This window comes from Bos grunniens, chromosome 4 (assembly GCF_055505025.1).
Source record: "Bos grunniens cultivar Pamir isolate PY7600 chromosome 4, Bosgru_T2T1.0, whole genome shotgun sequence".
In the NCBI taxonomy this organism is placed as follows: Eukaryota; Metazoa; Chordata; class Mammalia; order Artiodactyla; family Bovidae; genus Bos; species Bos grunniens.
Window position 1 is genome coordinate 75,341,880 of NC_141168.1, and position 17,814 is coordinate 75,359,693.

The following is a 17,814-nucleotide window of genomic DNA, read 5'->3' on the forward strand; positions in this document are numbered from 1 at the left end:
TATTTATATAGTACATTAAAAAGGAATGTGATTCCTTCTTTTGAGTAGCTTATAGTTCAGTAGAGGATGCACTTAAAACACATTTTTAAAAAGCTTATGATTCAGGATAGAAATCCTTGAGTGTTATAAATAACATACTACAGTTCTAGAAAAGAAAGGCTGACTCTAGTGAGAGTTTCTTGGAGAAAGTAGTCCTTAACCTGAGAATTGAAGATGACATAGAGGTTTAGAAAGTCTTGATGCTTAAATACAAACAGGAACTTATGTCTTTTCTAGAAAGAAATATAGATTTAGAGAGTACAAGTATACAAAAAAATCAGACTAGACAGAGACATAGTCTTATGATTCATACACTATTAAAGAGATAACTTATCAAAAAGATTTCACTTACCTCTGAACATGTTCTAAATATAAATTTCTTAAAATAAGTTGAAAATCTTTATTAAGGAAAAGCCAAAAACTTTCTAAGCACTACTTCTATTGAAGAAAAATTCTCTCATTCTCCTCACATTTGGCTTTTTTATATGCCATTAATATAGATGTTATCAGATGATTTGTTTCTTTCAAGGCGAGTTCATTTGTGTCAAGCTAATTCATTTTCTTCAGTGAGTTTTCTTGACAAATACAAAATGTGACTTTTATGTGGTCCAAATTCTGTTATTTTTGAAATCAATAAAACGTGATTGATTTTGCTTCACCCATTTTCATGACTGATCTGGTAGATGCTTTCTTGACCGAAGTTATGGATTTTGTGTCCCACTTACTTAACCTATGGTTTTTCCTCTTGTTTAGAAAACCTTTCATTAACTTTAAAAAGCCATGCACTCCTGTCTTCTATCAAATATGCTTCAGAGTAATTTTACTTTATCCCTTATTGACCACAATCTCCTTCATCTAGTCTCCTTACGATTAAAAAGTAATAATAATAGTAATAATAACATAGGAAGCTCTCATCATTTGAGAGATGGCTTTGTTGAACATAAGTGGCAGAAGTTCTGAAATCAGGTCTGTCTGGGTGGACTTTCAAGCTAGCTACTTGCCAGCTGGGTATCTGAGAATAGTACAAAGCTTGCTTTACCTCTCTGAGCCACATTTCTTGTCAGTAAAAGTGAGCCGAGTATTTTCCTAACGCCATTATTTTAAAGTTTGATGAACCTGAAAAGGTCTGGCGCATCTCCTAATGTATTGCTGCTGCTCAGTACGAATTAGTTCCTTCTTTGCCTCTCCTATTCTCTGTCTCCTACTCTACCTTTTTGTCTCCCTCCTTCTTCCCTTTCTTTCTTCCTCCTATGCTATACTTGCATTTTGGTCTACTTGCCTCTCAGGAGCTCAGATATGATCCCAAGTCATTATTATTAAAATATTCTTCAGTCAATTTATGTAAATGAGTCCCCAAGTCTTCTCTTACTGTATTCAGATCAAAAACAGACTTCAAATTAAATATATCTATATTATATAATATATTAATGAAAATACAGTAGAATTATAGAGAAGGGAGAAACAAAGAGTATTAAATATCTTAACCCCTCCCTTAAAGTAGATGTAAGCTCCCTAAAGTTAAAAACCAATACAATCAGCTATTCCAGTGAAGTATTTCCAATAACATAACAAAGCTCTCTCTTGCTTTCGACCAACATAGGCAGTTTTTGGGCTTCCCTGTTGGCTCAGTTCATAAAGAATCCAACTGCATTGCAGGAGATCCAGGAAGATCCCCTGGAGAAGGAAATGGCAGCCCACTCCAGTATTCTTGCCTGGAGAATCCCACGGACAGAGCCTCTGGAGGGCTACAGTCCATGGCATCACAAAGAGTCGGACACGACTTGGCAACTGAACCACCACCACTACCAGGCATTTTCACTCTCCTGAACTCTGTTTTCTTGGTATACGTATTGACATGTGAGTTTTGTCCCTTATGATATTATCTTTGATTTTCTTTACCCCAATTAGAAGCCACTGAGCAGCTTTGTGAAAACCAGGAAGGGGAATCCTTACTGACAACCCATAACTTTATGCCCTTGGCACACACCACCAGATAGGAAGAAGCTCAGGGTGTACTGCTTTGGGGCAAATTCCCAAGGCTCAATATATCACTCAATAATTTGTCACAAGAGAAAAGCACTCTGCTTTTATGAGCATGTTTCTTCCATAGAGTTTGAAAATCATCATGTGCATTATTTGACTTGAAATTTTTAAGGACAAGCAAAAGGAAAAATTAAGAAACTACAGTCCCATCTGTGCAATGATGGGGAGAGAGATCAGTTTAAATTTAGTCATTCACACTTTATTTGCTTCCGTTGACTTCACCTAGTGAAATCAACTTTTTTTCCCACTTCATTTCATATTATTCTTGATATCTGAATTTCTTATCTCTTGTACAAATGACTGTACACAAAAAACAAGGGGCATACAATGATATTACTATTATAATGAATGAACGTACCAGCTAAATTATTATCCCAAGTATATGACAGTGATTGGACTAGAACCAGGAAACTTTTTTACATCAACTCAGTATTGAATCTGTCTCTCTGCTTAGCTTAAATATTAGATTTGATTTTAAAATTAATAAATGTACTTAGTGAAAACTTCAATAATATTAAAAATAATAAAAATAAACCTTCTTCCCACACTAGATCTATATTCCGTCCCTCTAGAGGAATCAACTGTTACCAGTTTCTGTCAGTCCTTCCAGAAATTATTTAGGCTTACACAAGTGTTACAGTTATGAATTCTGTCCACAAAATTGGGTATCAGAGAAATAAAACTTTCGTTATTCTTTTTAACTCAATTTCTTTTCATTGTATGCCTTCTGCTAATAGTGAAAACTAAATTTTGGTCAACTTTAGCTTCCCTTCTCCCATTTTTCTGATGTTGTAGCTAAGTATCAGAGAGCTTATTAGTTCAAAGGCAAGGGGTAGGTGGGGACACACCTCTTATTCCCCAGTCCTCTGTTCCTACAGATATCCACTAAATCCTCCCTGTCTCATCTAGTTTTTGGTGACTGGTCCGCACAGGTAGCCTTCTTGCCTGTCCTAATCACTCACTCCTTCATGATGATTGCTCCATTTGATCCCTGCTTGAAGGCATGACAACTTCTGCTGCTCCTGCGCCTGGGCTGTGAATGTGTCTGTGGTGCTCTGCTGTGCTATCATGCCACTGTGGTCTTTCTGCCTCCCTGAGGTGTGGAGTATAGAGTCCTTCTGTGCTTTGACCCCCAAAGGGGGTCTCCCTTTGGTGCTGCCAGAGAAGTGGCCTTTTATCTCCCATTCTCTCAGCCATTTCTGTTTGCTTTGTTCAAATAAAAAATGAGAGGTAAAGTTACAAGTGAAGAGAACAGCAAAACCCTTTCATGGGAATATAGTGACGCCTCAGGCTTGATGAGAGTGAGGCTTCTCCACCTTAACTTGGCCTGATGCTGGGCCACATGCAGGTAGACCTCTGGATCACAACAATAGCCACATCAGATCAAATGTACCGTTGAACCCAAGAGACTGAGAGAAAGAATGTGGATAGAGCAACACTGACTTACCAACACTGTTGACAGTTCTTCATTATCAAGTGTGTTCAGTGTGATTACACTCCTGTTGATGGAGATGGATCAGTAGAGTCTTGTTCCAATCGAGACAACCCTATAGCCAAAAAGAAAAAAAAAAAAAACATAGGAAGGAAAACCTCTTATAACTAAATTTAGAAGGAAAGTAAAGACCTACAAATACGCTCTATCTCAACATTTCACTTAAGCATGTTCTACTTGTGTCTCAACCACCTTTTTTATAGTTTATTTTTATGAATTAATTATTTTAGTATCATATAAACACGGTCAGTATTCCATATGAATGGTGAGAAATCTTGATTTTTTTTTAACTAAAAAGAACTACACCTAATAGCAAAAAACTAGTAACATCACAGGTACCCATAAACAGGAGAATGGATAAATGGTGATACATTCATACAGTGGCATGCTATTCGGAAATAAAAAGCAATAACTTATTGATAGCTGAAACAACATGGTTGAATTTCAAAAATATTATGTTGAATGAAAGAAGCCAGACCCAAAATAATTCTTACTGTATGATCCTACTTACATGAAATCTAGAATAGATGATATTATCAAAAGTGCTAGAAATTAGATTAGTGATTGTTTCAGGGATGGGGAATTGACTGAGTAGGAGCATGAGGAAATTTCTAGGGTGATTAATATATTATATATAGTATTATGAGAGCATGGGTTACATAGATGTGTACCTTTGTCAAGCTTGAGATCTGTGTATTTCCCTGTGTGGAAATTTACCTCAGTAAAAAATTTCAACAGTAATTTTAAAAAATGAGAAAAGTTAAGAAATAGGAGACATTTATGATTCATAACTTGAGTTAAAAAGAGTTCAGAGAGATGGAGAGACAAAGTTAAAAGAACTTAAAAGTAAGTAAATTTTAAAAAATAATTGAAGTTTTCTTAAGAGATGTCTTTACCCTCTAAGCAATCAGAAAGTCAGGAAGAATCTTTGTTTTGGCATACAGATTATCCCTTTAATGCTTGTTTTCTGAAGATCACAGAAGGAATCCAGAGCTATAATATCACTAGGCTATGATGTTCTAGTGGGAAATGGGAGACTGTTAGAAAACATGATGATAAATAGCAATTTGAAGACAACAGATGTTTCCCCTCCAGCACAGTAACAATAGCAGAGATGTTCTCTTCAGCAGAGATCAGGGAAGAACAAGAGTCACTCATCAGAAGAAGCATCTTAGATGAGTAAGTTGTGATGCCAACAGGGATATGAGACATCAAGAAGAGAGACACAAATGAAGTTGTCTCAGATCCTGTGGCACATGAAGACCGCTGCCAGTTGGCTTATCATACAGAAAGCCCCACAATTTACAGCTCTGTGGCTGGCACTGCATAGAGTTGCTTGAATCAAAAAAAGACTAGAACATTTCCATTTTTATAGGTTAAAAAGATCACACTACAGAACTAGAGAAATTGAGATCACAGACTCTGCTGCATCTGATAGTCTCTTCAAAATCCTAATTTATTGGAGCAGTTACCCAGAAATGGAGCAAAAAGATTGGTGATTTGGTGTATTAAAGTTTATTTTCTTTGAGAAAAATAATTATCTAAACAAAGACCCTAAAACGACTGAAATTTTAGTATGGGGGTGAGTTATTCTAGCTGATTCTTTATTTATTCAGTGATCAGTAGTTTAATCCGTGTAAGATAAAAGAAGTCAAGCAAGCAGTAAAACTACTTCAGAGTTCCTTAGTATCTTGGAGCCCCCATAGAAAACAAGAGCAGAGGGGACTCCATTTAGTAGACAGGTGTGAAAACTACAATATAAATGTAGTTTCCAGGTAATCAGAACAAAGTAAATCTGATGACCAGTGTCACTGGGGGTGGGGGGTGGGGGGGAGTAGATAGAAGTACATCCACGTTGTTCAGTGTACAACTGGCCTGTGGGTGGTAAGCCTGTAAGATCTGATGGGTGAAGGAAGCACTCACCATGGGCATCAAGGTCTGCACATCACTGCTGAAGGATTTCCAGGGGGCCTTTGGTTGTTGTTGTAATGATGACCACTTGGAATCATATCACCTAATATGCCATCTTACCTATTTGACATGAAACATATACCTTATAAGTTTTCAGGAGCTGGTGACAAAGGGAGACTGTGAATGGGTAATAAATATCTGCAAAATAATATTTTATCTGATGACTTACCTTTGCCAAAACCTCTAATATATCCCTGTAGTTTGGATTGTGGAATTATAATTCAGTTTTAAGGTTTAATGGTCCAATATTCTGATCTTTGTTAAAAGTATACTTATTATTTATTTGACTGCATTGGATCTTAGTTGTGGCAGGCAGGATCTTTAATTTTCTTTTGCAGCATGTAGGATTTTTGTTGCAGCATGTGGGATCTAGTTCCCAGACCAGGGATCAAACCCAGGCCCCCTGCGTTGCATTCAAGGAGTCCTAGCCACTGGACTACCAGGGAAGTCCCCTGATACTCTGATGTTCTGTGCGTCCTTTTCTACTTTTTCTCTTCATCTTCTTGACCTCCCCTTTTTCTACTTTTTCTCACTCTCTCTTCTCCTTTGTTAGTAACTTTTTTCTCTTATTATAAAACTCTCCTCTAACCTTCTTTTTCTTGCTTCCTCCCCCTTCTTCCACTTACCCTGATGTAATTGCTCTAGGGAAAACTTCATCAACAATAGAAAGGTTAACCAGGAGGTGTCCTACTATTAAAAAAAGGTGCGAATCTGGAAGCTTATTATTTCCTTCTTTAATCTCTGTTTTTTATGACAGAAATAAGAACTCACTCAATGGAATTAAATGTCAAGTACATTTGAAACAAATGAGAAAATATTTCCTCAAGCAGCGTGTAGTAGAATTCACCATAGTAGGAGGTCAGAATATTGCATTCAGTAGTAGGGTATTAGAAGGGATATTTTTAATTCAAATAATATTTGTCATTATAGCTGTTAACAAAGGAGAAATTAAATTTTTAAACTCCCTGATGAATAGGAAGAGTTCTCTTACCTTCCTCAGTGAGAAGTAATGAGAAAGAATGAACTATAAATGGAATTTGTCATTTTCATATTTAGAGCATGTGTTAGTTCCTTAGAAAAAAAAGTCATGACATCGTTGAAGGTAATATTATTCTCAGTCTTATAGAGTGGACTTTCCTTGCTGTTTTTCTAAAAATATTCCATATTTACAAAGAGAAGAGAATTCTTTGAGGGTTTTTCTTTTTTTTAAGTGTGGTCTTTCACAAGTAAATAGTCATGCCTTTTTACTATAAAACATCATCTCTTTGCTATAAAATATGGTCAAAAGTTGAGTGTTCTGCTTATTGAGGTTTTTTTTTTTTTGGAGTATAGTTGGTTGCTTGTTGAGGTTTCAGTGGAAAGTACAAGGAGCTCCAGTGTCTCCAGATGAGGTCAGCTGACTGTCCAGCTCCCAGATGGCTGACAGGGCCCTGTTTACTTTGACAGATTCACCAGTCCCTGATCTAGCCTTGCCTTTCAAACTCACACATTAGATTATCAACACATGCAGTATGAGCTGTACCTGGGGAAAGAGACTTGTTATCTTTGGGTCAGGAAATTATAAGAGATTTCTCTTTTCTCTTTCACTTTTAAAGTACATTTTATAATCAGATCAAATATTAAAAGTATTTTAATATCTCTGTTCAGAAATGCTGGTGAATAGACAATTGACTCATAGAATACCAGACATTGCCTCCTTTAGAGGCAATAAATTACAGAGAGATAATACAGTGTCCCCAGTCTTGGGGACAAACAGCTTGTATCCCAAATGAGAATTTGATAACTGATTGTCACTGAGTTTCCAGATGATTAACTTGTTTCAGCAGAGTGACTGACTAAAGGCTGAGTGATTTCACTATGATCTAAAAAGAAGAATGAGCCATGTAATTAGACTGCTCTTGAGAAAATAGTATTTCGGTTATTTATTTATTGTTATCAGGATGATGTCACCACCAACCATTCATAAATCTCTGACTGTTCGATGGAGCCCAAGTTTCTCATTAATCCTCATCTTTCCAGTGTCCTGAAAGTCCTGTGTGAGTCTCTGTAGGACATGGGGACCACAGGGACTCCGGGGACATTTCACTTCAGCTTCCTCTGTGCCTCCTGAACAGGGACTTTGGCACGTTTTCTAGCCTAATAAATTTTAAAATCAGGATTAAAAACATAATTATACCTTCAGAAGTGTGCTCTCTACAGCACAAATGCACACTGAATATAATTTCTAAACAAAAACAGCCACCTAAATAATTTTTTTTAAAAAATGGAGTATTGACACCAAAATAACAAGTTTCAAACTGCCAAGGAGCTTGTTAGAGTGAAAACCAAATCTTGGCTCAAAGCATTCTTTTTCTTTTATGTTTACAGTTTAATCCACATGTGTTGGTCAACAAGTACCTGCCTTCATCCTTACTGATTCCTTTATGGTTTTGTTGGTGGAAAAAATGATAGTATGATAATGTGTATATAAAATAGGGATGAATTATCTAAGGATGTAACATGACCAAAGGAATATTGAATTTGCTTATGTACTTTAGTCCAGTAAATTCATTCTGAACATTTTCTATGAAGTCCATGACATTTCTTTTATTTTTGTACATTTGTATTAGCAAAGCAAAACCCCTTATCCTATAAATGAAAAAAACAACTTTTAAGAAAAGATGCTAGGTTTTCCAGATGAACTCTGATAGCAAAAATGATGAAAAACATTTTTGAAATGCACATGATTTTTGTAGAATTGGAGTTCTTTTCTTTTCCTGGCTGCATTAGAGTGGAGTGGGAAGGATATTGGACAAGGAGTCAGGAAAACTGGCCTCTAGTCTCATTTTATAATTTGTAAAATGAGGGGGTAATGAAACTCAGTGATACTTCAGATGCCCTCCAACTTGAACGCCTAATGATCTGTGAACTCTAGTAATAGATAAGATTCATGTGGTACCTAAGCATGTGATAAATAGATTCAGAGAGAGAGCTCAATAAATTCAGGCTTTGCATGGTCTTTGGGGATAGCAAGCATTTCCCTTAAAATGTCTTTTAATCATACTGTTCATGAGAGTATATTTTGAGGTGGGCAGTTCATATGATGTACTTGGTATTTGTCAGATTCTTATGTTCTGTTTTTCATATTGAGAAAAAGAAGGCAGGGGGAGTAGGTTCTTAGATTAGAGAAATATTCACTATTACTTTTAAGCAGAGAAGCAATTCATTTCTAATCCTTAGCTTGGGAGGTCACATTCCTTTTTAAATTGAAAAACAAAAATCTGTTTAACTGAAATTATTTAAAACTTCCTCTTTCCATTAATCTCTGAAGACTATGTTACCTTACTTTACAGAACCCATCATTTTCTTGAACAAATTCAGTTCGGAAACTACAGGTTAAGATGTTAGAAATAAATAGCCCTTTTTTGGTGTTTGTACCACTAAAGCTCATCACAGTGCCTATAGGTTCCTAGCACAAGTTTGTTAATTATAATAATGAATTAATGAATGATAAATGAGTAAATACACCATTGGCAGCTAAGAGTGGATTGGATTTGACTACCCAGAGGGATGTGTTTTCAAAATAAATTACAAAAAATTATGTTGACAAACCCAGTCATACTGTGAGAAATTCAAGCAAAGGGCATTTAAAAGACCTTGATGGGAAACTAACAGATTTGTTTCATTAGTCCTTGGTAAAGCCATTGTGCCTCCAGGTAGCAACAGTTCAGTGAGTAATAGCTGGTATTTCAAGATCTTTAAGATTCAACCGGGTACCAATGCCTTTGTTAATTTTAAGTTTCTGGATCTATAAAGCACATCACGCAAGAAAAAGGTCCAGAGGGGTTGTTGAGCCAAGTGGGGAGAATGCTGTAACTGATTACCTTTTTTGTGTGTTTATTGGTTTTTTAACTCCTGTTATTCCACAAAATAGAAGTGGTTCTCCAAACACATCAAACATCTACTATTCACTGGTTCCCTAGTGCCAGGCTATAGGCACCTATGCTAGAATCATCTTTAAATAATATATAGATATCTAGGCTACACCTGAATCCTATTTAACATAAACTGTGGATGATGGGGATTTGAAATACATGTGTTTATACAGATATTATTTTCCTGATATACAGTTGATTTGGGAACTGCTGATCAATATTTATAGATAGAATGATTGCTTTGAGAATTCAAATATCAGGCCTCAGACTTCACACCAACAGTGATGATTTTAGTTTAGAATTACTGGAGGAAAATGTCAGATAGTCCATATGAGGGTTGAACAATCTTGTAATTTCTCTCTGACAAAGCTTATTTTTCTTCTGAGTCATTTCACAATGCCTTGGAGGACAAATAATCCTCATCTATCACTAAGAAGCCCACTATGATTTTGATGTTACTTCTCTGTACTTCAAAATCACACTCCTTGGGGAAAATTAATGTATAGTTTTAAGAATAGAAAAACAGTAGTAAAAAGTTCATGTAACAGATTCTCTGTGGGGGAAAAAAAACCTAACATACTTGTTTTGGATGAAAATGTTGGAAATCCATATCAAAAATAGTTAAAACTTATGCTAACATTTGCATCATGCTTGCTCTGTTTGAAGTGTGCCAGGCTCTATTTGAAGTGCTTTAGACCTCAAGCCTTAGGGCTTCCCTGATAGCTAAGTTGCTAAAGAATCCGCCTGCAATGTAGGAGACCCGGGTTCAATTCCTGGGTTAGGAACATCTGCTGGAGATGGAATGGGCTACCCACTCCAGGATTCATGTGTTTTCCTTGTGACTCAACTGCTAAAGAATCTGCCTGCAATGTGGAGGACATGGGTTCAATCCTTGGGTTGGGAAGATCCCCTGGAGAAGGGAAAGACTACCCACTTCAGTATTCTGGCCTGGAGAATTCCATGGACTATACAGTCCATGGGGTCCCAAAGAAAGTGGACACGACTGAGCGACTTTCACTTTTCACATCATGCCAAGCATAAAATGGTGAACAAGAGACATATTCGTTGCACCATGAAGCTACTACTGTCTTTTCTAACATAAAGGACATTTTATTAGAATCTTTCTTTACAGTAATCAAGCAAAGATTTCAATCTACTAAGATATGAGATACTACTGTTTCTCCAAAATTCCATGTCAGAAGTTGTTCTCTGTTTATTCTTAAAAAAATCAAAGCTTCTTGACATTGTTGATCTTCTTTGTGTGGGAATATAGCTCAAAAGATTAGAATTTTTTTCCATGTAATACACATATAGGAAATATGTCTATTTATTTGCCAAGTTTTTACTTATTGTGCTTCTGCCTCTTGGCTTTATGAGCTTTGTGATATCTTTTCATACCTTTGCCTTTTTCCTATTTGAATAGGACTTCCTGCTCCTTCTTTTCTCTGAGATTAGCAAACAACTGAAAGGGTCTGATACAACAATCTTCAAAAACGAAGGGCATACTTAGTGTCCTGTCCACGATGTTTGGCACCTAGAATGTGAAAGTCTTTGAAAATGTCCTTTCTGCATGAAATACAGCTCTCATGCACTTTGAGGTTCAGACTAAGAAAACATAGTTCAGTCTTTCTACATGTAATGAATGTAGGTTGGAATATCATAATCCCAGAGCATTATAAATGTTACTGTAAATATGCAAAGTCAAATCCACAATATTTGTATTGTCAATTTACACTGAAGACATGAATATATTTAATTTTGATATTCTGTTCTAAGATTTTATTAGCCACTTCATAATAATAAGGGAAGCAACTAAGTAAATTATTTGCAAGTTTAACATTAACTCAGTATCCAAAATTTGTTGGATTAGAATTTGTATTTATTTAATATTATTATGTGGATTAAATACAATCTGATTCCATTATTTTTTGCATGATATATTTTGTAGACTTGCACGTCTATTTTAGGACAGTTATTTTAAACATTGATGTTAATCATAATTCAGAAGAAAAAGGTTTAAATTTGTAAAACACCTTTGGATTTCAGAGATATATGGTTTTAGTTCATTATATAAGTGTATATAACTTTGCTTATCTTTAATATTAGCAAAATACTTGTATTGAACATAGTTTGTTATGTAATAATTGATAATACTACTAACTGCCACTATTAAGTGCCTACTATAAGATTAGTTCTGGACTCTGTGTTTTATATACATTCTCTCATTTAATCCTCATGATAACTATGTGATATTTAGTTCAGTATTATTATCTTCATGTTACAGATGAGAAAACTGAAACTTTGGGAAGTTAAAGTAACCTCCAGTGCCAGTAACTGAAAGAACTAGGATTGAACTTCAAGCCTTTCTGTTTTCATGCTTCCTTAACTTGTCACAATACAAAATACCATTACCTACCTGGAAATGTTAATTTCAACTGAATAACAATATCTATTACATCTTTTGAGTGATAAACCACTCTGTGCTACTTAGTTCGCAGATTGAGGTTGTGTTCTGTGTTCCCATAGGATGGAATGTAACAACTGTGAGACTGGAGAACAGTGTGGTGCAATTATGCATGGCAATGCTGTCACCTTCTGTGAGCCATATGGTCCAAGAGAATTGGTAAGTATGTGCTATTTATGTACATTATTCCAAATACATTGTCTTTACTGAGTTTTTTTGCAACAAAGGTTTTCCTACTCAATTCCAATTCAGATGAAAATGTGCAGTATTACTTATGAGTCCTATTGCAAATATCTCAAATTAGGAGGAGTGATTTTAGTTTATTTTCAAATGTAAAAAAATAAAGAATTTAGTAAAAAAAATTGGCAGCATCAATGGATCTCATTAAACATGGCACGTCATATGATTATATGGCTTTTTAAAACTATGGGTATGACATGCATGACATATGATATATACAAGAGACAGGTATTGTATATATAATATCTACATAATTTGTTACTTTATAAGTCCTTATATAAAGCTTTACTTTTATACTTCTTATCTCCTTGCAATTGAAAAATGTTAGATGAACAATTTTATCACATTATTTTTACACTTTGTTTCCTAATCACCTAGAAACTTTAATGAAATATTTAAAATGAAAGAACAGACTAAAGAAACCAGTTCTTAAAAAAGTTTGGTTTATGCCAAATTGTTTGATAGTAGGTTATTTTAATTTAGATGATTAGACTTTGTTTGCCAAAAATAAGTCTTTGGATCATGTGTAAAATGCAACATGAGCATTCTAAAATTGAAAGCAATTAAATCATTAGCCATCAAATATGACTAATGAGCCTTTTGTTGTCATGTGGTACTTCTTTCTGGCACCAAGACCACATTCATTACACTTTCTTGAAAAAGGATGTATTCTTTTTCTTGAAAAAGCGAATTGTTGTCTTACACTTCAAGCTCAGTTTCTTTGTACCTAATGTTCTTTCTGCAGCATCTCTTATGCTTTGCCTTTCAACTTGAGTTTCAATGCCTCTCCTTTTTTCTCCCATATCTTCCTTATCATGCAGCTTTTAGTAACAAGTTGTATTTTTCACCCCTCCATCATACATTATGTTTCAAATTAATTAATTGTAAAAGTGGCCAAAGACTGCCTTCCACCTTAAAAAGGAGGAAAAAAACCTAGCTAGGTAATTAAAGGAAGATTTAGTTGTCAAATTGTGAAAGTCAATTAATTTTTATAACATGGTTCTTATTTTATGCTGCTTGAATACCCCTTTCATGGCAATAGATAAATTTAATTTATTAAACATACGAGCTTCAGAACGTTGATAAATTGAAGAGTTTTTAGTTGAAATTAGAACACAAACAAAATTAATTGGATGCAAATTAAAATAATAGGTACTCATAATTCAAATCTTACAAGGTGTTATAATATTCCTGCAAAACAAATGTGACTCTGTAGTGAAAGTCTTCTTGAAAAAAATAGATTTGCTAGTACATCTTAAATAATATACTATGACTGAATTAATTATCTATAAACCTTAAAACAAAATTAAATTTTTGTCATAGTTAATTGAGCTTAGAATAAATGACCATTGTAGAATGTTCTCCCCACTCAGTAATATTTCAGGAAATGCTTGGCCAATTCTTTTTTGTTTCTAATTAATGAGAAATAAACATATCTAAGAATATAATGCCAGAATTCATATTTCTGTAGCATAGAAACTGAAGTATCTAGTTTATTTGATGCTATATATATTTAAGTCTGATAATTTCACTATATTCCAGTATATTGACTATTAGAGTTTATATACTCAGTGGGCTAGTTTTGAATTGTGTTATATAATTAATATAAGATTAGCTTTTCAACCAAGAAGGAAAATATTCAAAATAATTATCTTCACCCAAGAAATGAAAAAACATATACAGATTTATGTTTACATCATAAGTATTTCCCTAATATGAGTTGTGTTGTAGACTTAAAGGGAACAAAATGAAGATTCGTTAACAAAGAATGACATCTACATTTTATACACTAGGAACTTCCAGTTTCCAGTTATTTTTATACTGTATTAGTATCCCAGGAGCAAAAATATATATTGTATCTAAATTGTGTTTACAGAAAAAAGATCAATCAAAAGAAAAGTGACGAATTCAGTTGTCAGTTAACAGGCTATTATCCACTAAAATTCAAATATTTTCACTTCAAAACTGAATCCAGTAAAAACTGTTGTGCATGAGAACTGATGAAAGTTATCAGCCCCCAAATATCACTTTTAAAAGTACATATGTATACTTTAAAATTTTTCATAAATCCAGTTCTTACTGAAACTGTGAAACAAGGAACCATAGATCAAGGCAAAGAACTTTGGTAGGCCTAATTTTTTTAAATGCCTAAAAGAGCATTTCCATTTTGCGAATTTAGTCAAATGGCTATTTCATTTCAATAAAAGACAAAGCCTGAGAGAGGAGGTATCTGCTACCACATGGGCATACTGTGCATTTGTGTTCCCACTGCTGCTCTACTGCGCAAGCCTCACGTGTTTCATTACCTCAGTGAAGTCTCCATGTTTCAGGGAGGGCACTAACTTGATTCATTTTGCTAGTCTGAATTGAAAGTAATGAGGAATTCATTTACCCATTCCTCTAAGAGAAAATGTGCTCTCTCAGAGCTTAAAATAAAATTAGTTATGTTACTCTCCATTTTTTAAAAAATAAATTATTTACTCAATTTTTCTCTCATATTTGGAAATGTGTTTTAGTTACAATGAGGAGTTTGGGCTAAAACAGGATTAAATTCAGTACAAATTTATAGGGAAGAAGTGTAGAATGAACAGATTCAGCCTGCAGTGAATTCTTCAGATTCATTTGGTGAACATACTAATTTTCTATAATTTGGAGTTTATTTCATAATTTAAGAACAGTGAGATTTGGTAGTGAAAAAGTCCTCTCTCTGATATTCATCAGTTCAGTTCAGTTCAGTCGTTCAGTGGTGTCCGACTCTTTGCGACCCCATGAATCGCAGCACACCAGGCCTTCCTGTCTATCACCCACTCCCAGAGTTCATTCAGACTCAGGTCCATCGAGTCAGTGATGCCATCCAGCCATCTCATCCTCTGTCGTCCCCTTCTCCTCCTGCCCCCAGTCCCTCCCAGCATCAGAGTCTTTTCCAATGAGTCAATTCTTTGCATGAGGTGGCCAAAGTACTGGAGTTTCAGCTTTAGTATCATTCCTTCCAAAGAACACCCAGGACTGATCCCTTTAGAATGGACTGGTTGGATCTCCTTGCAGTCCAAGGGACTCTCAAGAGTCTTCTCCAACACCATAGTTCAAAAGCATCAATTCTTTGGCGCTCAGCTTTCTTCACAATCCAACTCTCACATCCATACGTGACCACTGGAAAAACTATAGCCTTGACTAGATGGACCTTTGTTGGCAAAGTAATGTCTCTGCTTTTCAATATGCTATCCAGGTTGGTCTTAACTTTCCTTCCAAGGAGTAAGTGTCTTTTAATTTCATGGCTGCAAAATCATCAAAATCTCTTTAAGAGGTTCTTTAGTTTTCAGAATGGCTGATGTAATAACTTTGCAGACTGAAATTATGTATTTGAACTCAAGAATAATAAATAATTTATAATACCCAAATGTAAATATAGGTGAACAGATTTTATAGGCAGTGCTTTATTGGTTTTTTTTTCCCCTCTTCATCTTTCTTATCTTTTCTTGTAGCTGACAATTTTACTAATAAACTAAATTAGGTCAAGGTAAAGGAATGAGAGTCAATCATTCCAATAGTCCTTAGCTTCCCTGGTGAAGAAAACAAATAATGAAATCAATGACTAATCAAAGTCTAAGGTCACCCTCAGTTAGCACATGTAATTTGAAATTTGGCACTATTCCGAGTGATTTACTGTTTGCTAGCAGAGGTCACAACTGTGAAACTTGATCATCCAGGTGACACAAGCACCATTTATTACACCCTCAGGATAAATATCAAAGACTCTCATATATTTAATGCACTAGCAATAGCAATAACCATGGTGCTTTTAGCTTATATAATGCCATACCATTGTTTCAAAGAACTTACATTCAAGAGTATTTCATAACTCATCTGGGAATTACTCAGTTACATAAAATCAGAGGAGGAAAAGAGCATTCATTCAATTTTTGTGAAAAATTTTAAAAATTTCCATGTGCCTCTCTGGACTTTAAGATCAAATTTTCCAAGTGGAAACCCCTGAGGGTAAATAGATACTCTAAAAGTTATGGGGGAGGGAAAAAACAGATTTCTTTTAACCTTGTAGGGCATTTGGTTCTGTCCAAGGCATCCATGAGACATTTGTTCTCTGAAACATTTGGTAGATACCAAAAGGTCTTTGAGATTTGGTCTATCCAAAATGTCCATGAGCTTGTTTGGTTTATGTTAAATGGTTTAGGACACGACCAAATATTATGGACTTTTTGTAGAGGACCAAATGTCTTTTGGACATATTGGACAGGACCAAATGTCTGCTAACCTCTTTTAAAGAAAAAAAGGAGCTAGTATTTTTGTTATCTAAAGAAATTTCTATTAGTGCATTTTTCTCTAATGACTCTGATGAGAGGAAGGAAATAGGAAACAGAGTTCTGGACATGGTGGGCCAGTTTTTTCTTAAATAATCTGTGACAGTGAAAGATTTAAATAGATAATTTCATCTGATACCCTGACACCAGTGATTCTTGCAATGGTAAAAACAAATTAGGAGCTGATAGCCATACTGATATCTAGACAACTTATAAAAAGGTCTCTCTTGCCCTCCCCTTTGTTATCTTTTCTGTTTCTTCATGAATGTTAAAGCCACATAATTAAAACATACACTCCAACACCGCTTTCCAAATTGTGTTGTAGAAATGGAAAGCACAATTCGATCTTTTGATATTCACATTTCAGCTGAATTTTGGCACTTCAAGAAGCTTATTCACTGTTTGTCCACCAGGTCCCACAGTGATTCATGAACTGGCTATCTCTTAACCCTTCTGCCATGGTGGACTCCATCGTATGAGGGCTACAAAGTCCAAGAGTATTATTATGACATTAAGAAGACTACTCCTTCTGCCATGTTTAAAACATAGTTATCCACTTCCTATTTTATTGGGTTTGGTCATAGGATGCATCCCTTACCTTAGCTCATGGGATCAGAAACCCAACAAGAGTCACTGAAAATAAGAACCAAAAGAAAAAAGAAAGAAAATGAGAACCTTATTTCTCACCTTACTTGAGCTGGTATGGGTCAAAGTAACTGCTCCATAGAATGAATGAATGGAAAAAAATTAATTTTTTTTAAAATTTTAATTTATTTAAAATTAAATAAGGTACCATTCCTTTTCCAGAAAGGGGAAAGTTATTTAGGCATGCTTTTTCATGAAACTAAAGGAAAATAATAGCAATGTGTTGGAAGAGTATTTCTACCCCTATAATTTGATTATTTGGGGGAGGGGTAACAGTTTTATTGAAAAATAATCCTCATACTCTACAATTCATTCATTTAAAGTATACAATTCAAGGTTTTCACCTTAATCACAAAATTATACAGCCATTACCACAATCAGTTTTAGAACATTTTTATCATCCTCCAAAAAACTTCTGTATCTTTTGCCTGTTGTAATTTTATTTACTTTTCAAAATATTCCTACTCTTCTCATATGTTTTAATTTTGGCCCCAGTTTTTGTTTGGTCAGTTTTTAATGACATTTTTATGGGCCCCAGGCCTACTGATGAGGAATGAGAGAAGGGTGCAGTGAGTAGAGGGGGCTGTGTTAAATGCCTGGTAAATTACACTAAAAAGAGTTTTAAACAAGACCCTGAAAAATGTACTGGGAGTGCCTAAGTGAGGATCTCCCAGAGAAACACAAAACATA

At 35.0% G+C, this 17,814-nt stretch overlaps 1 protein-coding gene across 2 annotated transcripts in view; it reads left to right on the forward strand.

Annotated features, from left to right (window-relative positions):
* RELN (reelin) overlaps positions 1 to 17,814 on the forward strand; it is a 557,372-nt gene that overhangs the window by 267,487 nt on the left and 272,071 nt on the right. For both annotated transcript variants that reach the window (XM_086397037.1, XM_086397038.1), the window contains exon 7: positions 11,986 to 12,082. In XM_086397037.1, coding sequence (XP_086253163.1) covers positions 11,986 to 12,082 — 97 coding nt within the window. The remainder of the gene's footprint in view (positions 1 to 11,985; positions 12,083 to 17,814) is intronic.